Source organism: Gadus chalcogrammus, chromosome 6, assembly GCF_026213295.1.
Source record: "Gadus chalcogrammus isolate NIFS_2021 chromosome 6, NIFS_Gcha_1.0, whole genome shotgun sequence".
Classification (NCBI taxonomy): domain Eukaryota; kingdom Metazoa; phylum Chordata; class Actinopteri; order Gadiformes; family Gadidae; genus Gadus; species Gadus chalcogrammus.
The window spans coordinates 16,701,278-16,726,290 of NC_079417.1; the positions used below are offsets into that span (position 1 = coordinate 16,701,278).

The window sequence follows — 25,013 nt, forward strand, 5'->3', positions numbered from 1 at the left end:
TGAACTCCCGGTGTGAATGGAGCTCAGATGAACTCGAAGTGTGAATGAAGCTCAGATGAACTCCAGGTGTGAATGAATCTTAGATGAACTACAGGTGTGATTGAAAAAAGTTTCCGGAAGTGGAGTTTGAGGGAGGAGCGTCAGACTGTCCGCGGTGAGCCGTTCTGCTGAGCCGTTCTGCTGCTGTTCTTCCAGCTGTGTCCTGTGAGTTCATTTAACCCCCGTGAGTACCTTAAGTCTTCTAGGTAGGGTTCAAAATAGGCCGGTAGATTAAGAGCTTAACAGTTCTGGTGAGGGCTTCCTTAAGCCTCGACTCGGAAGGTCATGTCTTAGTTTTGTCGCTGGAGACTTAGCATAGCGCCGGGCTAGCTGACACTGACAGTTGCTAAGCTACATTACAGCAGCTGCTATCCCAATTCTTCAAACATGCAGGAATGGGCCAATCAGTTATGCGTGAGTAATCGATCAAACGGAATAGTTGTTAACCTAGCTATCGGCACAATTCAGACGAATCGCATTAATCTGCCCTCTTGTTTGTAGCTAGCCACGACGAGCTACAGGCTGTGATGCTAACCCTAGCTAGGAGCTGACGTGTTAGCCTGCTGGCGAGCCAGAGACCAGGAGTGTTTAACTTATAATAATCGACATGCCTCACCTGGGATTCCTTCGTAGTCATACTGAGACTCTGGAGCCTGTTGTGAAGATATAAAGCGATAAAGATATAACCGCAGCTAACAGACGGTTCATTCATTGGTTGATCAACACTTGGATCATCTAATGATCAGCGGGAGAAGATAGCATATATATGGTTCTGCATGAACGATAGAATATATATTTTTCTTCATGAATAATATAATATATATGGATCTGCATGAACGATAGAATATATATGGTTTTGCATGAACGATAGAATATATTGTTCTTCATGAATGCCATCAAATCCTGTTGTCATAATGTCATATTATAATAACGTTACAGTTTGTAGTCATATCTCTCAATCTGAACGAAACTAAACACTTAAATAGAATACAAATGCTCCAGCGTTGGAAAACGTATCGTTCTTTGCATTTAAAATGAGCAACACTGTTGTTTATTATGTTGTAAAATTTGCCAATGGGAGATGACTCCCGTGGTCTAGGCTGGGTACCGGACTAGAGAACACAATGGGGGGACCATACTAGACTGGGAGGTTACGGGACTGGACTGTGGGGACCAGACTAGACCGTGGGGACCAGACTAGACCGTGGGGACCAGACTAGACCGTGGGGACCAGACTAGACCGTGGGGACCAGACTAGACTGGGAGGGTACCGGACTAGACTGGGAGGGTACCGGACTAGACTGGGAGGGTACCGGACTAGACTGGGAGGGTACCGGACTAGACTTGGAGGGGGCCGGACTAGACTGGGAGGGTACAGGACTAGACTTGGAGAGGACCGTCACCGTACTGGACTGGGAGGATACCGGACTAGACTGGGAGGATACCGGACTAGACTGGGAGGATACCGGACTAGACTTGGAGGGGACCGGACTGGACTGTGGGGACCAGACTAGACTGGGAGGATACCGGACTAGACTGTGGGGACCGGACTAGACTGGGAGGGTATCGGACCGGACTAGACTGGGAGGGGACCGTACTGGACTGTGGGGACCAGAATAGACTGGGAGGATACCGGACTAGACTGTGGGGACCACACTAGCCTGGGAGGGGACCAGACTGGGGACCACCACATCACAAGTCCTTTTAAACGTGTTTAGTGGAGTCATTTAAAAGCTATTTGTAAAATATGCTTGCTGCTTGCAATTGAGGCAGCCCATACTCCCATGGAGGAGAAAGGAAATTGAATTACCATTGGTTATTCAACGATGCTCTAAATTCATCAAGAACATTTACAGCATTTTTCTCTTTAAGCTCTAGTCTAGGATAGGCTCATAACAGGAAACCCATGCTGCTGTGTAAGGACCAGGGACGGGTGGTGATCCCGGACCGAGGGTGATATGCAAAATGCTGATGCTCAGAAGTTTGGTGTTTTGAATGAATCACTGAAGAGAGCCAGGAGCAGGCAGGAAGCCCTTTCGTTCTGCCTCTGCCAGCGCTTCAAGGTTTCCTGTTACCCGTGTGAAAAACATCTCTAATTCTCTGTTCTTATTTGCTCTCTTATTGTAGGAGAACCGACAATTTGGATCCAAGATGACTGACTCCAAGTACTTCACGACTACCAAGAAAGGTATGGAGGCATTAGCCAGTATATATGGGTTGTGTTTTCTAGCCGGTATGCAATCAATAATTGATTATACCGCTGCGTTCTGGTAATCTGATCTCCATGCTGTAGCGATTTGTAGTTCTTATGTGGGAAGCATTAAATTGTCATGCTCCCAGAAAACTACGCCTGCTAAGTTTGTCTAGCGAATCGTGCTGCAGAAGCCAGCTATCCTTCAGTTAGACCGCCCCATTGGGATTAACACAAAAAAACCTTTTTTTCATTTATGTTGGAACGTGTTATTGTGTCTAACACTATAAGCAGCTGCTCTGGTCTAAAGCAGATTAAATACCTCGAGAATTACCGTCGGAGAATTAGCTGCCCTGCTGTCATGCCCTCTGTACAAACTTGCCTCTGAATCTGGTTCATAGAGCTACCATTAAAAGATAGATATACTGCCCACCCAAACGAATGACTCAAACCATGTTTTGAAACATAAAGCCCTTACATTCCTCTGAGTCACACAATTCAGTTAGATGGTGAAGGTGAAACCTATATATAAATGGATATTATTCAACATGTACAAATATTTATTCTGCTCTGATCCTTTACTGTGCGTGTAGTTGTGGTTGTGACTGTGTCGAGTAATTCCCGACCTTAGCCAATGTAGAGAAAGTCTCCAATTTGACCACAGAACTATGACTTGGATCTAGTGGGAGGCCTAGGCCATATTGAAGTTTATTTTGAGGGTTTTGACTCACAAATTCAACTGCCCTGCTGATCTCGGTGGACGATGTTCCAACGTTCAGTATTTGTCCTAACCTCTTGATACCTAGGCTGTACAAATATGTGGCAATCCAAATCGACCAACATTGATTCAAGTATAAAGGATTAATACATAAGTGAAGAGGACTGCATACGATTAGTTTGTTTAACTCTCCGTGTTGATGCAGTTTGTTGAATCACTATAGTTTGTACGTTAAGCGTCAACACCCAATACTTTGTTGTACTGCTGTAGCTTTGATGCTCAATCTTTCCTCCTCTGTGGCCTATAACCCTTAACCCAACACTTTGCTTCACTTCTCAGGGGAGATCTTCGAGCTCAAGGCAGAGCTGAACAGCGATAAGAAGGAGAAGAAGAAGGAGGCCGTGAAGAAGGTGATCGCGTCCATGACCGTTGGTAAAGATGTGAGGTGAGCAGAGAGGTGCTGGAGGATGTCTGCATATCAAATGAAAGGTGTCCGTTGCTGTATTGTAAAGGTAGCAGAATGCTAGGGCTGAATGTGGTCAGTGTGGAGTGTGTTGCAGAGAATGAAGTCCAACACTCTGTCACAGCGCCCTGTTCCCAGATGTGGTGAACTGCATGCAGACAGACAACCTGGAGCTGAAGAAGCTGGTGTACCTCTACCTGATGAATTACGCCAAGAGCCAGCCAGACATGGCCATCATGGCCGTCAACACCTTCGTGAAGGTAACGTCTCTCCAGAGGGATTTAAACAACTGTCACTGAGATCTGACGAGTTCTAGTGGAAAAACGTAATAGTTCTCATTTTAACATATAGCATTTCTTAATCCTAAATAAAACTATGGAGGCATATATGTAGCAAAATTCAAATGGCAATGCAATTTGCAATTTGCAATTCAATAAGTAATTACGTTATGCAATTGACAATGCATTATGCAATTTCATAATGTAATTTGTAAAAACGTTATTCAAAGTGTATTTTAATATGCAAAGTGACAATGCAATCCTCAATTAAATTTGCAAAAGTTTTAACAATAAAAATACAATAACATTTTGTCAAATTCTTTGAGTTCCTTTATTCAAATTGAAAAGCTATAGCGTCCCCGTGATTACAATCCACTTCGCCACGCTCCGTGTGTTGCGATATTCAAACGACATTTCAATCCGCAAAACGAAATCCAAAACGGAATCCAAAACGGAATCCAAAGAGGAATCCAAAGAGGAATCCAAAAACGGAATCCTTCAACACGATTGTTCTCCACATCATCGGCCAAACTTCGGAGCGTATCAATAATCTCCATTGGTGACCATGGACCTGACACATACGAACTAGAAGTGAACAAGGAAATTACGAGCAAGTGACGTACTTCCCGCCCAGACGCTGATTGGCTGATACGTTTGCCACTTTGCATATTGACTTTTTGGATTCCTCTTTGGATTCCGTTTTGGATTCCGTTTTGCCAAATCTTTTGCAAAGTGTTCGTTTTGCGGATTGAAATGTCATTTGAATATCGCAACAAACGGAGCGTGGCGAAGTGGATTGCAATCACGGGGACGCTATAGCTTTTCAATTAGTATAAAGGAACTCAAAGAATTTGACAATGTTATTCTATTTGTATTGTTATAACGTTTGCAAATTTAATTGAGGATTGCATTGTCACTTTGCATGTTAAAATACACTTTGAATAACGTATTTACAAATTACATTATAAAATTGCATAATGAATTGTCAAATGCATAATGTAATTCCAAATTGCATTGCCATTTGAATTTTGCTACATATATGCTTCCATATAAAACCCTTTATCTCCCTTTGAGGGCTTTGGAATATCAATATTATTATTATTATTATTAATCGGTCACTGTTTATATGCTCCATGGAGAATAGCTCTCTCTCCTCATTGTCAACCCTTTCCTCAGGACTGCGAGGACCCCAACCCCCTCATCCGGGCCCTGGCCGTGCGCACCATGGGCTGCATCCGCGTGGACAAGATCACAGAGTACCTGTGTGAGCCGCTGAGGAAGTGTCTGAAGGACGAGGACCCCTACGTCCGCAAGACGGCTGCCGTGTGCGTGGCCAAGCTGCACGACATCAACGCCCAGCTGGTGGAGGACCAGGGCTTCCTGGACACTCTCAAGGACCTCATCTCCGACTCCAACCCCATGGTGAGGCTCCCAGCGGGCGGCCGGTAGGGCATGCACGCAGCCAGTCAGGCAACCAGACATCCAGTGAAACCTGCAAGCAGTCAGTACACAGAGCCCGCCAGACAGCTTAATTCAGCCTGATAGCTAAAATCGTTGCTTGATGGATGACTGGAACTCATAGGTTCTCACTGGGTGTGTGTTAGTGAAGCATGTTACAAGTGCCACGCACCCGGTCTTGGATGGGAAGTGAAGAACTAAAGCTTAATTAAAATCCATATAGAGTTAGGCTTAGCCCCAAACCATAACCCTAGCTCTCCACATAATCCTCCATAATTTGGTCTCATTTATAGTGGTATTGTGTCGTATGGTTCAGACCTAGATGCTGTCAGCCTTCCCTGAGGCGTCAGGATCTAGCAGGGCAGTGTAACCCCGCTGTCAGCACACCTTCACATTCCTCCCTCCTGTCAGGTGGTGGCCAACGCTGTGGCGGCGCTCTCGGAGATCGCAGAGTCCCACCCCAACAGCAACCTGCTGGACCTCAACCCCCAATCCATCAACAAGTTGCTGACCGCGCTCAACGAGTGTACGGAGTGGGGCCAGATCTTCATCCTGGACTGCCTGGCCAACTACACGCCACGCGACGACCGCGAGTCCCAGAGGTAAGGGGACGGGATACGACAACAAGTGGTCAAACTAGAGCTAAAATCAATGTATTTCTTGTAAGCATTTAATACTGCGATTTGAAAGCTGAAGGCAGTGCATACCCCTTACGTCTCTTCCTCCTCCTGCTCCCAGCATCTGTGAGCGGGTCACCCCCCGGCTGTCCCACGCCAACTCTGCAGTGGTGCTGTCGGCGGTGAAGGTCCTGATGAAGTTCATGGAGATGCTGCCCAAGGACCTGGACTACTACGGCACGCTGCTGAAGAAGCTGGCCCCGCCGCTGGTCACGCTGCTGTCAGCGGAGCCCGAGCTGCAGTACGTGGCCCTCAGGAACATCAACCTCATCGTGCAGAAACGGTAGGACCACATACCCTTTACCACAGCAGGGTGCTGTCGTTGTTGAGCCTCAATCAGGCTTGTATCTCTCATTGCTTGATTATCGGGGTAATCTGTACCAGAAAGCAACCAAATATTATATTTAGTCAACTAAAGCCAGCATTGATCACGTTTTCAAATGGCTTCAGTTCGGATCCCTTCTGTGTTGGTTCTGCTCATGGTCTAATGGAAGATGACTAACGTTGACCCGCTGCCCCGTAGGCCGGAGATCCTGAAGCACGAGATGAAGGTGTTCTTCGTCAAGTACAACGACCCCATCTATGTCAAGTTGGAGAAGTTGGACATCATGATTCGCCTCGCCTCACAGGCCAACATCGCCCAGGTAACCGTGTCCAGACATCAGACACCATCATCTTTGGGACTGCAACACATGTTTAACCCGCAAGAACCCATCTGTGGATCATTTAAAGACATCGCGGCCTGAGACTGTTGACCCTGTCTTTGCTGCTCTAGTACACCAGAGGTGGATGTAACGTTGACCCCGTCTGTGCTGCTCTAGGTGCTGGCAGAGCTGAAGGAGTACGCCACAGAGGTGGACGTGGACTTTGTACGCAAAGCTGTCCGAGCCATTGGCCGCTGTGCCATCAAAGTAGAGGTGAGCATCACATGGTGTACGCTGTTGACTTGGTGGAGAATGTTGGCCTCCGCACTGTTGACATTGGAGCAACACAGTGAAATATAGCAGCATATCGTCCTAGCAAATGACCAGCTCTCTTTTCAAACTCCCGTCTGTCAGCAATCTGCGGAGCGCTGCGTCAGCACGCTGCTGGACCTCATCCAGACCAAGGTCAACTACGTAGTGCAGGAGGCCATCGTCGTCATCAAGGACATCTTCCGCAAGTACCCCAACAAGTAGGTCTCCTGCCCAAGAGAACCGCTAGTTAGGGGCTGCTACTGAGAAACCGACTGATCTGTCGTTTCAGATCCTTGACAGTGTAGCCTGGCATCACTTACATGATGCCAATTGTATATGAATGAAGGGATAGGACATTCCCTTCCCTTCATCGTCCCCTCATCGTCAACCTTACACATCTTGATTTATTCTCAGTGTTTTTTCTACTTACAGCAACACTGTTTGTGGTGAACACTTTCTGTGAAGCTGGTTTTAATCGTTTTCCCAGCAAAAATGATAATCACCATGTTTCTTTTTTAATTTGTATAAACATGACAGAACATGACTTGCCCCCCCCCCCACCCCCAGCGCAATTCGGCTTCCAAATCCACCATAAGACCTCTGAGAGAAGTCGGTGGTTGCTTATATTAATGTTGGAAGTTGGTAATGTTTATTAGCTTAGATGTTGAACCCCACAGAACTGCCATTTTGCTGAAGCTTGATTACAATAATTAGAATCCCAGGTGATGATTACTCACCTACCCAGCGCCAGAAGAGTCAGCTCTTCTAATGGAGTTCCCACTAGCCGTAATCCTTCATCCTTTATGCTATTTAATGTATTTATTAGTATTCAATTTTCTTTCACAAGTGGTTCTACTTAAAGGTGTATTTCAAGCATTGTGCCACTAGGGGTCTCTCTTTGTTACGGTTAATATGTAACATCACTGGCCGTTAAAGGAGTAATCTAGCCATACTGCCGTAGAAAACGTTATGTGGCGGTGAATTCAACCATGGGGTGGCCCAGCGCCGATGGCTGTGATCAAGATCACCGTACAAGTTGATGTTAGAAGCATGTTGAGCATTGTTGTAGTGTTTTGACTTTAGTATACCATGAGACACTGGTCACAGAAGCGCAGCGTAGTAAGCTAGTTCGCTGTTGAAACATCACATCGATATATAAAGTCTCCACAGAGACGTTTCTTGTTTCCCCGGAAGTTAGCGGGTAAGATAATACGTCGAAACGAAACACTGCGTTACCTTAACTACAGAATCCTCTGGGATGATCATTGTAGAAACAGTAGGGCTAATGTTGTTACACAACTCACTAAATATACAAGATAAGGCTAGACTTTTTTGTTATTTCAAAGCGGAATGTTCCATATTATACTTTAACCATCCTCCCTTTGTGATCAGCCCCACTGTCTCAGGATATCGGCTTCACAACATTCTCTGACTTTGGCCCTGAAACGCAAGCAAACAATTTTTGTAGACCAAGAACATTCAATCGTCGGAATGTCTAGCTGAGTTTTACTACAATGTCCTTAACACTACGGAATTCAGGCTTCATATTATTCATGTTCACAGATCTTTAAAATATTATTTATAAAATAAATCATAATAATGGCTCCCGATTGGTCTGTAAATTAATTAACGTTGAGTCTACATGCCTCATGGCACTAAACTACTTAGAGGGATGAACTATTTTTGTTACAGCTCTTTAATACTCCCAAAGATAATTGACTTCCTATTAAAGGTGCGGCGTGTAGAATTGAGGGGCATCTAGCAGAACGGACTTGGTGGAAATTGAAACTAATATTTAAACACTTAATTTAAATAAGTGTACATTCCCTTGAGGGGATGTTTTCGTTACCTTTGCATGAGGAAGATGCTCCCTGTATGTACATGGGGAGCAGTTCCTCTACCAAGGAGGCGGCCATGTTGCACCGACATGTTTCTACAGTAGCCCAGAACGGACAAACCGCTCCCTTTTTAGTTGTAGTAAAGAGGGGGGCGTGCTGTCCCCATGATAAGAAATAATTGTTAGAAATTTTTAGTGAACATTCAAGTGATTTTGATTATGAAATTGCAACACTTATGGCGTCCACTTATGCACCATTATGGCGTTATATTTTAAGTTTCTCAGAAGCTTGAACTCATCTCAGACACGGACATTAACGTCAACCGCTGGCCAGGGGGAGCTCCACTGCTGTTTAGACACAGTTTCCAAATTTCCCTTGGTCACTTAGTCTTAGTCCTGAATGAATTTAATATTTTTAAATCCATGAATATATTTTAGTAAGACATGGACATCTGTCTTGGACTTAACTTTGACCCCAAATGAGGGCGGCCCTGTGAGTGAAGTAGTGGCCAAAGTTTGGAGACCTGCTTACTGTGGGCTCAGTCTGTGACAAATTAAGCTTCAGAGCAACCAGGGCTGAGCTATAGGCATTACCGATCCAGATTAATACGACTATTCGTGAACTACAACCGGTGCCCAAAGATGCTCAGATTCTGTCTCTTAAAGCTTTTGAATGGTCGAAGCCTTTCGTTATTGAGGCTGCCATCAGGTTCAAGAGTTATCAAGCAAGAAAGCAAGCAAGTTTCTGAATCGAAACAATACAAAAAATGCCCCCCATCTCCCTCCATTTCTTCACCATTGAAGTGTTGCATTTCACGCACCTGTGACTGATAGGCATGATGGATCCCTGAAGTAATCAGGGAGAAGATGGATGCCCTGATGCCCTTTCAGCAATGAGCTGGGAGCGATCCGTACTAGATGAAACCATACTTCGGTCCGCTTGAGAAGGACATTCTAGTATAACGTATAACGCTAACAGTGTTTCCTCTGTGCGGCGCCAGGTACGAGAGTGTGATCGCCACTCTCTGTGAGAACCTGGACTCCCTGGACGAGCCCGAGGCCCGGGCCGCCATGATCTGGATCGTGGGGGAGTACGCTGAGCGCATCGACAACGCCGACGAGCTGCTGGAGAGCTTCCTGGAGGGCTTCCACGACGAGAGCACGCAGGTAGGACCTTCACTAGCTCACCTCTGATTTGTGAACGCAAGTGGCTTACTTTGGATTTGCATTGCAGATTCAAAATCACTTGTACACAATGACCATACTAGATTTACAAAGTATTACAAAGTCGGCGTCTCACGAGAGTGCATTCTCCCATAATGTTGTGACACCTTAACAAAGTAAAAAGAACTGGGATGACAGCATTAGGCCAGCGTGTCACCTGTCTGCCCAACTGGAGCGACTTCACATCGCTCCCCCACTGGCCTGGAGGTGGTGTGTGGCACAGGCTTTAGCAAGAGAAATGATGGCCTTGTGACCGTCTCTGATGGGTGGTGGGACTACACGGAGGCACTCTGAAGCCCATTGAGGAGTACTAGGAGAGCTCCATGCCATGTGTTCATTAGACGTTCTGCCGGGTTTGGGTTTATAGGATTATCATTTTTGGGCGATTGATAATGTTATCTCAGGGCAATAAGATGGCTCTGGTTCATGGAATCTATTGCTTTTTTACGTATGTAGAACTGAAAGCAATGATTCATCCTAATTACAGATTGCAGCTATGAATATTATTTTGATCCTTTAGCACTGCATAAGTCTGAAAATTGCTTTAAACTGGTCTATAAATTCCTTGTTAATCATTTAGCTTAATTCTACCATGAGTAATGTTGTCATGACAGCCAGGAGCTGACTAAGCTTGGCAATGTTAGGATTCATATTTGTAACTTCAATTACATTGAATTATCTTTCTTTTTTTCTGTAAGCTTAAAGTCCCACTGCATATCTTTCTACCCAGCGTTTTTTTATTTTTATTTTCTTGTGCTCTCGGGTCATAGATAATTGGTTTCATTCCACAAGCGACATCACACCTAAGTCCCAGGCAGAACGCTGGAGGGATCTTTATTTGATGCTTTTCACAATTGGTCTTTTTGTCAAGAATACAGCAGCGGCAGGTCAGGAAGGCAGAGCAGGTTGAGGAATGCTTTGAGGAGCTCGATCTAATCCTAACCTTCGTTTAACGTCGAAGAGGTCGCTCTAACGTCGATGAGGTCGCTCTAACGTCGATGAGGTCGCTCTAACGTCGATGAGGTCGCTCTAACGTCGATGAGGTCGCTCTAACGTCGATGAGGTCGCCCTTACGTCGATGAGGTCGCCCTTACGTCGATGAGGTCGCCCTAACGTCGATGAGGTCGCCCTAACGTCGATGAGGTCGCTCTAACGTCAATGAGGTCGCTCTAACGTCGATGAGGTCGCCCTTACGTCGATGAGGTCGCCCTTACGTCGATGAGGTCGCCCTTACGTCGATGAGGTCGCCCTTACGTCGATGAGGTCGCCCTTACGTCGATGAGGTCGCCCTTACGTCGATGAGGTCGCCCTTACGTCGATGAGGTCGCTCTAACGTCGATGAGGTCGCTCTTACGTCGATGAGGTCGCTCTAACGTCGATGAAGTCGCTCTAAAGTCGATGAGGTCGCTCTAACCCTAACCCTTGCTCTTGCGTTGATGAACTCTGACCCTGATAAACTCGAACCCTGATAAACTCTAACCTTGTCTCCATGGGCTCCTCCAGGTTCAGCTGCAGCTCCTGACTGCCATCGTCAAACTGTTCCTGAAGAAACCCACCGAGACCCAGGAGCTGGTGCAGCAGGTCCTCAGTCTGGCCACGCAGGTGACCGCACACGCACAAACCACATCACAACACTGCGAGGCTAGGTGGAATCTATCGCCTTTATCTGGGCTTTCCTTCTCTCGAGGAAAGCCCAGTACGTGTTCCAGAAACACACTCCTCCTCTAACTTGTCTCCTCAGCATCTCCTGTTGGATGCGTGCCTCCCCCAGGTGTCCGCAGAGTGATTACACACTCGGTCTGCCGGTGTTGCCTGGAAACCCTGCTGCTACAAACCAGAGCTGCATGCAGTATTAACCCAGAGCGCTTTAGGCTGTGGGTTTATCTGAGCTTCAAACTAGAAATCTCTGCTCCATGCAGTATTAACACACAGCGCTTTCCCTTTTAGAAAGCGGCTTTATCTGAGCATCAAAGATTTAGGCCCAAAGCACGAGTTTGCTTCGGGACAGATGCTAATGTTTTTCTTTGAATATCCAAAGTAAACCTTGTGCTGTGTCTGAAATCGCGCCCTTCTATACTTGCACTTACTTTTTTGAGTACACTTTGCGCAAAAACGGAGAGTGTGCCAAAACGCAGTGCACTGGAAGTACCTTAGTGGCACACTCAAAACGATCTAAAACTTGAGTGTGGACCGATGGATTCTTTCCACCCTCAACGGCCGCCATCTTGTCTAGGTGGCGGGAATTTCAAATCTGAAAATGGAGGACATTGTATCATTTGAGACCGACGTGCTCTGCAAATAAGTAAAATTACACATATTTGGTTTGTTTTTCAGTACAACTACAATGTTTTAGACCGCATCCGACCAGTGTTTTCATGGTGTTAATTCTGTAATCAGTTGGTATCAAGAACGTTAACGTGAATACTGCTAGATCGCTAATACATGCGACTAATGGAAATGATCAAGCAGAAAACTAAGAAGAACCGTCAAACTGCAAACTCATTTCCGGTAGTTGGCGAAGGCTGTTTTGACAGTGCACTGTAGAAATGAGAGCACTGCGCCCATAAGTAAGTGTACTGTAGGGATAATGAAGTGCACTCAATGTAAGTGCACTTACGTAAGTGCGCGATTTCCGACACAGCATTGGTCTTAATTCCTACGTTTATTTGTGCTCCTTAGCACATGAGCCTCATGTGCTCATGTCGTTCATGTCGTTCATGGGCCCATGTCCTTCATGTGCTCATGAGCCTCATGTGCCAAACGTGTGCAGGACTCGGACAACCCAGACCTGAGGGACCGCGGCTACATCTACTGGCGCCTGCTGTCCACGGACCCCGTGGCCGCCAAGGAAGTGGTGCTTGCGGAGAAGCCCCTCATCTCGGAGGAGACGGACCTCATCGAGCCCACCCTGCTGGAGGAGCTCATCTGCCACATCGGCACCCTGGCCTCCGTCTACCACAAGCCCCCCAGCGCCTTCGTGGAGGGCAGCCGCGGCGTGCAGCACAAGAGGATCCCCATCCGCAGTGGATCGTGAGTCACTCACTCAGTCTCGCTCACTGACTCAGTCACACTCACATTCAGTCACTCGCACTCGATTGCGGTCACTCGCACTCACTCTCTATGTCACAAGCACACATTCTCTCACTCAGTCACTCTTTCTCCCACTTACTCAGTCTCTGTCACTCAGTCACTGGGTCATTTTGGGGGCCTTTCCCTTGATCTCCAGGCTTTGAGTGGTGAAGGTTTATTTACTACCAGTATCCCAGTGGCTTTATCCTCTCAGTCCTGCGTTGGATGTGAGAACCCATGAGGGTGTTGTTGGAGCAGCTGCTGCCTCTCAGGGCTCAGGCCCTTTGCCCGCTGTTAAAGATTGAACTGAAACTTCCTTTGCTTTAAATGGGGCTTTAATCTGTCATTACAAAAGCATTGTGATAAAGTGAGGGGCTTATTTCAGTATGATTATTCTTGAATCAGTAATATATTATAATGAATATTAGATGAATGCGATTCATATCATAAGCATTAGAAATATAAATAACTCATCATATAAGTCATTGATGGCATGAATCTCCATTAAAGCGGCTCCTAACTCTGTATTAATGAAACTGCCCCCCCCCAGCGGAGAGAGCTCTGAGAGCCAGGACACTGGTGGGGCCCCCGGGGCCACCGAGGCCCCCGCCGCCGTCATCCCCTCCCAGGGAGACCTGCTGGGAGACCTGCTGAACCTGGACCTGACACCCCCCACCTCCGCCGCCGGCGCCCCCCCCGGACCCCCCATGCCGATGGGAGGCATGGATCTGCTGGGGGGAGGACTGGACAGCCTGGTAGGTGGTGGGGGATCCCTGCTCACTCCCCTGTCTCTTGTTCCTTCTTTCTTTCTTCTTGTTTCGCCCTATGTCCGCTCCCGCTCTCGCTCGTGTCATGTGGTTTAGCTCCAGCTGCTACACCTGCTCCAGGTGTCTCTGGCTTAGTGCTTCGGTCAGAACAGCCTGGAACGTATCCATTGAACTAGACTAAGAGTTTTATCAGAGCGTTCATGATGTGAAAGCCAGCCTACGATGGATCAGGGATACCGTTTAAACGTTGTTTGTTTTGCCTTAATAAGAGGAATACAAACGATGTGAGCAATATCAATGTTTTCAGCCGGTATTCTGTGTTTGTTCCTCAAGCTTTTCTGGAAAGTCCAAACCTTCTTAGTTGTTGGTACTGAAGCATGAATAAACCTTCCAAGTGTGTGAACGATAACGATGTTCATGGGGTGCATGAGGTTGACTGGTCTGTTTCCTTCCACTCCTTATGCTGCACCAGCAGATGGGCGATGAGTCTGAACCGGTAACTCATAACACGTGAACATGTAACATCCCCATAGATCACATCTCTTCACGCTGTCCCATAACGTCTCTGTGTGCCCAGATGTTTCCATACCTTTCACCAGATAAGCCAATCCCCTTCACGTACTGTGACAAAGACATATTCCTCATAACGTGTGTGTGTGTGTGTGTGTGTGTGTGTGTGTGTGTGTGTGTGTGTGTGTGTGTGTGTGTGTGTGTGTGTGTGTGTGTGTGTGTGTGTGTGTGTGTGTGTGTGTGTGTGTGTGTGTGTGTGTGTGTGTGCTTCAGTATTCGCCACAAATGCCCAGGGGGGCGGACACACCTCAGTCCCTGCGGTTCTCGCACTCGAGCCCGTCGTCCCCAGATTACAGCCCCACCGAGCTGGCCCCCGGCCCGGCACTACAGGCGAGCCCACTCTAGAGGAGCCCCCCCCCCCCCCTCGCTATGCCCTCCCTCACCCCGCCGCACCTCCTCAGTCCCACCCAGTAGCTCCCCAGTTTACCAGCCTAGTGAGCAGCTAGCTCCTCCAGCCAAGTGATCAGCCAGATGTAGGCTAGTGAGTGGCTCCAGCACCAGACTAGTGAGCAGCTAGCTCCTCCTGGCTAGTAAGCGACTCCAGGCTAGCGATCGACTCCATCCCCAGAATAACGAGCAGCTCCAGGCTAGTGAGCAGCAGGAACACTCTGTCTGATGGAAGCCACGCGGCTCTGTGTAGTACCCATGCTTCCATGCCCTGAACCAGCTGATGTCCCTTATTAGCTGTAGCACTTGGTGTGCTAATTAGCAGATACAGATGGCTGACTCGTGTAATTATTTATAATTTGCGTGCGAATTTCTACTTCTGGCATTTGGTTTTGGTTCACTTCTGTTTAGTGATGACATGTTTTGTAGCATTACATATCCAGTACACTGATCAGGAAGATTCCTGGTTCAGATGTGATGCTCAGTGGAGCCACTTGTTAAAGGAGTGGGTCTCCTATTAGGCTACACTAAACAGCATCCCTCAGCGCTGCCATGAGTACATCAGGGGCTTCTGAAGGCGCCTGCTACCATGGGTGAACTGAGAAAGGGTACTCTACTCATTTATTTAATGCAGACCCTCCACTAGCCTCCTCTTCCCTCAGCCATTAGCCTCCAGACCCGACCAGACTCCGGCCATTAATCACTGACAACCGAAAGGGATTCCCTCCTCCATCGGCCTCCTCCTCCTCTGTCCTCCTCACACTCTGCAGGATGTTCCTCCCGGTAATCTCTAACCCGTCCTTGTGCTTTCTCCTTTCTTTCCTGTTCTCCTGTTGCTCTCCAGCTCGGCGGAGACATTGGGGGAAGTCCTTCCGTAAGTCATCCTGTCTGATGCTTAGATTCACCGTTACATGCAAAATGTGTTTCCACGCTAACGCGCGCGCGCGTGTGTCCTACAGATGGGCTCTGGGTTCGGGGCTCCTGCGGCCGTGATGCCGTCCTCCCTGAACGCCCCGGTGGGGGGTGGTCTGGGGGACCTGTTTGACCTAGGGGGTGGCGTGGGGATGCCCATGGGAACCTTCGTCCCTCCGAAGACAGTAAGTCTGCCTGAAGTCGAGCCTGACTGACCTCCTTTGAAGAGCCGGCGGGGCTGGCATGGCTATAAGGGATAAGGGATTAAGGTGTGTGTGTTTGTTTGTGTGTGTGCGTGTGTGTAGTTGTGGCTCCCAGCCATGAAGGGTAAGGGTCTGGAGATCATGGGCACGTTCGCCCGGCGTGCAGGGGTGATCCAGATGGAGATGACCCTCACCAACAAGGCCATGAGCGTCATGACGGACTTCGCTATCCAGTTCAACAGAAACAGGTGAGGCCAAGCAGAGCCTTTTCATTGGTCCCCCGTGGGTCTAGATTCTGACACATCGCAGCATGTTGGCTTTTAAAATGAACAAAACGCCTTCATGGCTGGAGCATCCTTCCGACTTGGATCCTTTTCACTTCCTTCTGCTTAAAAGAGGAGAAAAAGATTCCCGCTAGTATAATCCCCTTCAGAAATCACCTGCTAGAATTCCTCATGCAAGTCCATCTCAAGTGACGGCTGGTAGGTCTGCTGACAATAGCTGAGGGAATCAGTGACTTGTGGTGAGATAGCTACATGCTAATGCTTACGCTACGATGATGTCTCCTAGCTTCGGTCTGGCTCCTGCCGGCCCCCTCCAGGTCCCCACGCCGCTCAGCCCAAACCAGACCATCGACGTCAGCCTCCCCCTGAACACCGGGGGACCCGTCATGAAGATGGAGCCTCTGAATAACCTCCAGGTACTGTTAGGATGGAGCCTCTTAATAACCTCCAGGTACTGTTAGGATGGAGCCTCTTAATAACCTCCAGGTACTGTTAGGATGGAGCCTCTTAATAACCTCCAGGTACTTGCTGTACTGTTGGGACCAGAGTTTAAAGAGAATCCAGATGAAATAGATTTGGATTTCATATATTCATTTTCATGCAAGGGATTTCCCTCGGAGGTAAAAGTTACACAAAAGGTAATCAAATTGTTAATTAAAGTATATGTAGTCATGAATGTAAAGTCTAGTTGACTGATGGAGTTCCATGACGCGAGTATGAGCAGACGTTTGTTGTCGCTGCCAAAGGACATTGTATCTTCTATACCTACTGGACAAGGAGGCTCAGTGTGGAATGTAGCTGTGGTGTCTACTGTAAGAATGTCGGCTCTTCATTGAACACAAGCTCTATTTGAACAGGATCAGTGTGTCAAAAAGGGGTTTTATTTTGTGTGTTCGAGGGTTTAAGTGAAAGGGAGGTGCCAGTTTTGCACCATCCTAATCCTTGCATGATTCTAAACCCGCTGATGGAGCTTGAGGCTCTGAGGAGTCACTGTGACCTGGTGTGAACCTGTGTAATGACTCAGTACAGACTGTATCGCTGCTCCTGACGCGGGCCAGCCTCCTGTCCACCCTCCTGTCCACCCCATGTCCTCAACACCTGCTCCTGACGCGGGCCAGCCTCCTGTCCACCCCATGTCCTCAACACCTGCTGCTGCCAAGGCCAGCAGACGGGGAAGGAGATGAGCGGAGATCAGACGGCTCCTAGTTTCACGGGGTGTCTGTATCACATAAGACCGTGGGTCTGGCTGCCGTTTGGACACAAAGCCGATCAGTTAAGAGGACGGGAGCAGAGGCCTGGGCTGAGATGGGGGGGGGGGTTAATTGGTGCGGAACGATCGTCCGCAACAGTCTGAGGCAGAACAAGGGTCAAGAGAGTCTTCAGAGAGAGGGTTGGGCTTCTAAGTATAACACTAGTCTGCTCCTCCAACCTAAGTACTTCCGCTCAATTTTAATTTCCCTTCACTACTACGTCTGGGTCTGCGGTATGTTTGTGGGTTTTCTCCATCCAAATTTTCTGCATCCAATCAGCGAACCGAGGGAGTGGCTGAGATCACTGACGTTAAAGTCAGCTCTCGTTGACGAACATCTTCACGCACAGTGTTTGGTTTGTTTACATCCTGCGCGCAAAGGTAATTCCCGGCCGAACGTTAGCGATTGGTTATGGCAGATCCAGATTGGCACTGGGCAGATCCAATAGTTTTAAACTTCAACAGACACCCGCCTTCAAGTGAGTTAACGTTAGTCAATTGAGTAGATCCAGACTCTCTGTGCAAATGAAATGAAATACGAAAGTCTGGTAGAACCAGGCTAGTATAACACTACGGTGTGGGTGACTTTAGTGGATGGGATTATTAAAAAGTAATCATGAGGCATTTGTGGTTATTCTGGATACACATTTTCTTCATAGAATTGACAGAAAATGTATCAATGTGATGTATATCGTCAAGATTTGAAATGACTCCTGTAATGATGGAAGGTTTAGTCCCTATTAGGGTTGGGCGATCGTCAACAAGCTTCCATCGTCCGATTACGTCCCCGTTCAACCGTTTACCTTCGTTCAAACCATTGGACAAATCTACACACTTGTATCTTCAATAATATCTAAACGAAATTTCGATAGCTTTTATACGTTTTTTCAGAATCAAAGTTTTAGTTTCTTATCGGCATAGTTTTCCGTTGCTCTCATTGATTTCCGTTGACCCCAGAGTGTGAGGATGTCCGGTTGCTAAGCGACGTCAATGTATTTGGCTGACTATTTCTCTGCTGATCAACACTAGGAATGGTAATTGTAAAAAGACGCACCGTGTGAAGATATCTTTTTGTTTTGGCAAGGAGCCATGTAATAAGCGGAATAATGTATAATATAATGTATCCCTTAGACCAACATAACGGTTGTGCGCACGAGACATACGGACGTACGCTTACCTCTTTTGTAAATGCCATATATACAGTACATTCGGATTGCATGATGGGAATAGAAGTCAGAGGTGTCCATGTAAACGCGGCTTAGACACACACACACGCAATGGCTCCGCCATTATCTTAAAACACACACAGACACACAAGGTTTTTCAAAGTCACATGCAGTCTGCTCGTGCCTTTCACGTGCGCGCAGACCAGTAGGTTTCAAGCTACAAAAAAGCCTCTCCTCTCGTAGCAGTGAGTGAGCACTCTGTAGCGCACTCAGCGCTACAGAGTGCGTTTCCACCTGTGCCAGTTAACTTCAATTAAATTGTATGTACTTTTTACGCTGAAAAAGTAGACAGCACACAGCGCTGTTTCTCAGGCAATAAAAAAAAAGAAAAAACCAACCTTTCCTCTGCAACTTGAGACGATGGAATCCATCTATCGTCGATAGAATCAAACATCGGCCCGTCCCTATCGACAGACCTGACCTGGACCCACTACCCTGTCAACACTACTGTGTTGTCTGGAGCTCTGGTCCCCTACTTGTATGAATTGAACAGCATTGGAAGAATGTGTTTCATGTTTTCAACTTAAGATGGACCCAAAGACGTACATTATATTGTTCATTTTGGATGATGGCCGTTCTTCTCGATACGATCAGAGTGAGGTCTAAATGAGTGTGACTGGTCTCATTTGACTGGGCCCTGTTGCGGCCGCTGCCAAGCCCGGCACATGAATGATTCAGATCCCCTGCAGGGCCCAGCTCTCTCTGAACCCTAAACACTTCCACCTGATGGCTATCAGCGGCTGACCCCTCGGGGAAGAGGTGTTCCTGAGCCTCCGTATCTTGATGGCATTTTAGAGACGATGGGGCAAAGCATTGTGGGACAAATGCAGCGTCTTTCAGCATGGAGGACATGTGGTGAAGGGAAAGGGGGAGCAAGTTGATGGATGAAATGAGGTGTCTGGGTCTGTCCAGCCGTCAAGGCCCCCCCCCCCCCCCTTGTTCAGTGTGACTTTAGCAGCAGCTGTCCTCAAAGAGCCCTGGCAGAGTAATGACTCCTGGACAGCTGCTCATGATTTATCCCTCTTGTTTGTCCTCTCTCCTCCTCCAATCAAATCCCCCTCCTCAGGTGGCGGTTAAGAACAACATTGACGTCTTCTACTTCAGCTGCCAGTACCCCATCAGCATGCTGTTTGTGGAGGACGGGAAGATGGGTGAGTGCTGGCCGTCAGTGTCCCCCTCCCTCCCTCCCTCCCTTCCGCTGCCCTCCCAAGTACTCTGACGCCATCGAAACCTCTGCAGTCTCGTCCTTCTCTCTACCCTCTTTCATAGGGACCGTCCCTATGTGTAAGAGACTCTTGACGCGGGTCATTTTAGTCATCAAGTCTCAAGGATTCTGAGAAAGACGTCACCACTGCTGGAACACAGCGTATTCTGTCTCAGCTATAATACCAACATAAAACGATCCAGCCGAAGGTCACTTATCCTCATGCAAATGGCTCATTAATTGCCTAGCCGTTTGGGCTGTAAGTTGCCTTCTGTAATTAATTCAAACAGATGCCACGTGCGAGTGCCCATGCTGATTTTTGTCGCATACTTTATGAAACACCTGCCTCTAATTTTCTAATGATATATAATTGCCCAAGGGTTGGATGGATTCGGTGGGTTCCCAATGATGATTTTAATTTCAGTGTTCGGTTAACCTTTTCAGTTTTGCAAAGCAAGCGTATTTTCAGCCAACATTTAAATTAGTTTAAATGGTTGTTTACACTGAAACATTATATACCCTAATTAGAGTGATCTCACAGGGAGTCTATCAATTGTGTCATTTTTAGGCGTTTTGCTTTGCTTGCCTTGAAGATGCTGCAGATAGAATTAGAGTTCTAGGGAGAGGGAGCAGAAAGAGAAAAGTAGAATGTTAAACTAAAAAGACGACACACTGACCCACACACATCCCGCTCTGTCCCTCCCTCCTGTATTGCGTTCACTCATGTGTCGTCCCGCTATGATGACACTGTGTGAGCAAAAGTCGTTGACAGGCAAGATTAATTCCCGCACCAATCAGGCAAGAGATGCAACCACCAATGCCTTCTATCTAATCTCATACAGAGGCAGGCGTAGTCAACTCTAGCCGCTATCTCCTGGAGCGTTTCACTCGCTAAAAGCCCGTGGATGGCTTTGGCATTTCTAACAAGTCACTCAAACTGTATATCTGTTAAATGTTACTTCAGCACCTTTCAGGGGAGAGAGGAGTTTGGTCATGAACTTCGTTCTGTTTCTCTGTGGTCTGCAGACCGCCAGGTGTTCCTGGCCACCTGGAAAGACATCCCCAACGAGAACGAGGCCCAGTTCCAAATTAACGACTGCCATCTCAACTCTGGTGAGGAGGAGGAGGAGGATGAAGCACAATGCCGCCTCTCAACGCAGCACTGCAGCTCTAACACGTTGTCCGCTCAGCGCTGCCGGCTCTCAGCTGCTGGCTCTCAGCTGCTGGCTCCGAGCGGACAACGAGGACGTGTCACATGGTGACTCATGAAGCTGGTTTGGTGTGAACTCGCCGCCGTCCATCTCTAATATTGTGACTCCACATGTCAGGCTGCTTGCGTTCCAGAGACGTCCTGATATCTCTGCTGGGCGTTCACCATGCCATCAGTATGTCCTGCCCTCCCCTCTGCAGACATCAGTGTAGTGCAGGGGAGGAGTCTGGGCTCGAGAGGAGGTCAGCGTCTGCTCTGCAGAGCTGGCCGAGCGAAGCTTAGGAGCAGCGTCGGTTCTTACCCGTTATTCTCATCGGTTAACTTTGCTAATCAGACACTTTAACTTTTTTAAGACCAATGCTAATATTATTTTAAATTTCACATAAAATGTGTGGGTTGTCCATTAAGTCCTAAACCATCAATCTCATGGTAACTAGTGTGTTTTCCTCATTGTACCTTGGGATTGTGCGTGTTCTCCTCCTAATGACAGACGCTGCCTCAAACAAGCTGCAGGGCAGCAACGTGTTCACCATCGCCAAGCGCACGGTGGAGGGCCAGGACATGCTCTACCAGTCCATGAAGCTCACCAACGGCATCGGTGTGCTGACGGAGCTCCGCGTTCAGACCGGTAGCCCCACCTACACGGTGAGCGACAGACACACACACGCACTCTGGGTCATGATCCCAGCCAGAGCTGGAGTCTGATTGGATGGCAGGGGATGAGCAACGGTTGTGTGATTGCATGGTGTTGTAGTGATGTGGCGGGTGTGGGCGTGCGTTGCGTGTGTGGGGAGAGATGGAGACAGACTCTTTGTCCTCCACATCACTCTCACCAGGTTTTTATCCACACTTCCGTTTCCCTCTATCCTCCGTTTCCACAGAGTATTTCAAAACATTTATTATTTCCCTGCGGTCTCGAGCATTAATGATCTCATATAACACTTATCATATATATATATATATATATATATATATATAAGTGTTGGTTTGCGCTCTGCTTGTTTGTTGACAAGATCAGTCACAGACTGACTGAGTAGACAGCTACAAGTTTATCATTACCCAGAGCTGCTTGAAAATTTGACAGTGAGTGAAATATCTGTTATTGAATATCTGGTGAGTCAGAAAACGCTTTGCCTCTGTGTTTATGCAGTATATGTGCCAATGGTATGGCACTTCATATTCTGTAAGTAGAAGTTCATGTTCAAAAAAAGTTTTTTTTCTGGTTAGGTAGCTAGTTTGTAACAGCCATTACAGCCATTACCAATATAATTTGCAAACATTTCCCCCAAAACACCAACCTATAATGTGTAGTTAAAATGGCAAAATAATAATGCTATGGTTATAAATCTATCTTGGATGTTCATGGCATCATTTTCTCTGTAGAAAAAAACGATAAAAAATAATAAAAACATTGATCAGGGTTTCCAGTGGGGCTCTGGTGCTTTCCAATATAAATGGTTTAATAACATAACATAACAAATTTGTCTGAGACAAGTTTCTTAGCATTAATGTTGGTGCAAATTACAGTTTTCAATCTGTGAATTCCAGCTGTCTGGTTTTCATAATATTTTTGCTTTCAGATCTACACAAATCTGTACCCTCTATTAAGTCCCTTTACAGTTCTGCTGGATGCAGGAACGGCAGCTTTGCTGTAGAGGGGCCTACCCCATGAATACGTATACCATGAACATGTTTGGCTATAATCTTGCCGCTAATAAATGGTTGTCTAATCCTGAAGCAGTTCTCTGTTAGTCGACATGAGACCCAGGAGGCGAGACCTACGGCTGTCGAGGGACTAGCCGACAGGATAACCTGCTTTCACTGCCGTTTTATTGCTAATTCTTACAAAATGTTACTCTTCTGGAAGTATAACACAAACTGAGCGGGCAGTTGCATGGTGCATTTGCCGAACCATTTCCCAATGTCATTATTGCATTAGTTTCCAAGCGACCTGAAGTTCCACCAGATTTAGACGTGAAGTTAACGTCACGAGGCGAGTGGCTCCGCATAAAGACTGAGGGGTCTGTCGGCGGACGGCGTGGTCTGGGATCACTGGGGCCCAGGAGGACTCAGACCTCCTGGTACCTGTCTACACCATGGATCAGATGGTGGAACGGGGATCTTCGGCGGTCACACCAGCTGTCTGTCTCTCTCAAGCGATTCTCCGATGACCACTTATGATTGGAGTTTGATTGGCTCTCTATGCTGTGTTTCCGTGGTTACACCTGCCCACCGACCGAAACACCAGTCTGCTCTTCAACTGGCTGTTCATGAAATTACCTTTACCCTTTTAAGATGCTGAACCCACCTTGACTGTGGTTACAGCAGCACTGTGTTTTTCATTGTTGTACTTCAGTCGTGTTGCTGATGCTAAGGACCAGGTCTGGGCCGGGACCCGGGAGGAGGCCCGGACCTGGTCTGGTCCGGGCCAGGAGGCCTCCTCCTGGCTCCCGGCCCGGTGAGGACCAGACCAGGTTCTCGCCTCCTCCTGGCTCCCGGCCCGGTGAGGACCAGACCAGGTCCGGTGAGGACCAGACCTAGTCTGGACCCCACCAGGAGCTCTGGACTAGGAGGCGCTGAGCGGACCCTCCCTGTGAACGTGGACTCCATGTTGCTGCTTACTGGCACTCTGCTAATGATAATAATAAACCAGTTGTGTCCTGATGCTAACCGTCTGCCCCCCCCCTCCCCCCAGGTGTCTCTGAAGTGCCGGGCGCCCGAGGTGTCCCAGTGTGTGTTCCAGTGCTACGAGGCGGCGCTCAAGAACTGACCACACCACACCACACACACAAACACACACACCACACACACACACCCACACCCACACACCCCCCTCTTTACTGCAGAGCCCGCAGTGGATAGACCACAGGGGTCGTGACCCGAGGTCCGTGAGTGAGAGAAGTGGTTCTGCCCCCCCCCCCCCCCCCACGGACCCCTTCTTTTCATCTCCCCTTGATGAGTGCTTTTCACGCTGGGCTGTCCTCCGTTTGAAAAGCTCTCACATTATGAATCATGTTTTGTTTGTCGCTTCTGTCCCTCTCATTGTGATGAGGGACGAGCGTTAAGGCTGAGCTCTCCCTCTGCTTGCATGATCCTGTTTCCGCGTCGCAACAATGAATCCTCTATTCATCGTGTGAACAATCACCTGCAAGTCATCTCTGCTGTAAACTCTTTATTTTGGGTCCAAACCAAAAAAAGGGGGACCAATGTTTTTTTGTACTGATCCACCGCGCTCTGACAAAAGGCTTCACTGTGGTGAAGGCCGTGGAAGAGAGGCTTAGACAAAACTTTTGTATCGGATTGTAAGCGAGTTTGCTTTTAGTTGAGTGTGATTACTTTGGCTTGTACCCTTTTTTTATTTTTTCTTCTTGTTAGTCTGTCCATATGTTGTTTCCTGCCCGCGGGACGCAGCCGGTTTGTGCTGTGCTTGGTGTGCTCTTCTTGGTCCTCTTATTTAGTATATTATAAATAGAAAGTGTGTGCAGAAGGCCACACACACACACACACACCAACCACCAACACCACACACTTTTCTCTCTAATGCTCCCGCATTCATGTCCATTCTTTAGGCCGTGTGAGTTAGTGTGGGGCAGTGTGCTGTTGGGCTGAGTGCTACTCATCCATCAGGTTCTTTCCTGTAGCCCCCCACCTCCCCGCCCAGCGTTGTTTTTTTGTGCAGGGGTCAAGGGAATGGGGAGGACAGCTCTGATGGGTTCTGGGTTCTCCAATACAGCGTTCTGATGATCCCATGTCAGACTGTAGGCGGAGCTCCTCATTATGCATCGTCCCTCTGATCAAAAGAAGCCCTGCTCCTTCATCTCATTTAACTGAAGGAGTTCAACAAAGCAATGCTGTTGCTCCCCTCGGCTTGAAGTACGCACTAAATATGACATGATATTGTAGTCTTCGAAAACAAGTGTGCGTGTTTTCTCTTGGTATGAGTGTCTGTGTGTGTGTGTGTGTGTGTGTGTGTGTGGCAGTGGACAATTATATTATAAGATTGTTTAAAGGAAACATGTTAATGGAGAGGGATTAAGAATGTCCATGATTTGACTTGATTTTGTTCAACGCGTGTACATGATTTCAAACAG

The 25,013-nt window shown here is 47.6% G+C and overlaps 1 protein-coding gene across 4 annotated transcripts; it reads left to right on the forward strand.

The window, feature by feature from the left end:
* The first annotated feature begins 40 nt into the window (after positions 1–40).
* Positions 41–24,109, forward strand: ap1b1 (adaptor related protein complex 1 subunit beta 1). 4 transcript variants are annotated; one of them, XM_056593190.1, is made up of 22 exons: positions 41–223; positions 2,167–2,227; positions 3,288–3,393; positions 3,536–3,671; positions 4,866–5,111; positions 5,559–5,749; positions 5,886–6,107; positions 6,348–6,468; positions 6,646–6,741; positions 6,883–6,998; positions 9,619–9,784; positions 11,345–11,443; positions 12,612–12,871; positions 13,461–13,665; positions 15,479–15,508; positions 15,594–15,731; positions 15,852–15,997; positions 16,320–16,449; positions 19,575–19,659; positions 20,739–20,825; positions 21,413–21,567; positions 23,618–24,109. In XM_056593190.1, the coding sequence occupies exons 2-22, from the start codon at positions 2,191–2,193 to the stop codon at positions 23,690–23,692; spliced, it is 2,847 nt and encodes a 948-aa protein (XP_056449165.1). In that variant the 5' UTR covers positions 41–223; positions 2,167–2,190; the 3' UTR covers positions 23,693–24,109. The 4 variants fall into 4 exon arrangements, with proteins under 4 accessions (XP_056449165.1, XP_056449166.1, XP_056449164.1 ...); XM_056593191.1 differs by having other exon boundaries at positions 41–204; XM_056593189.1 differs by lacking the exon at positions 41–223 and adding an exon at positions 230–453.
* The last annotated feature ends 904 nt before the right edge of the window (positions 24,110–25,013 follow it).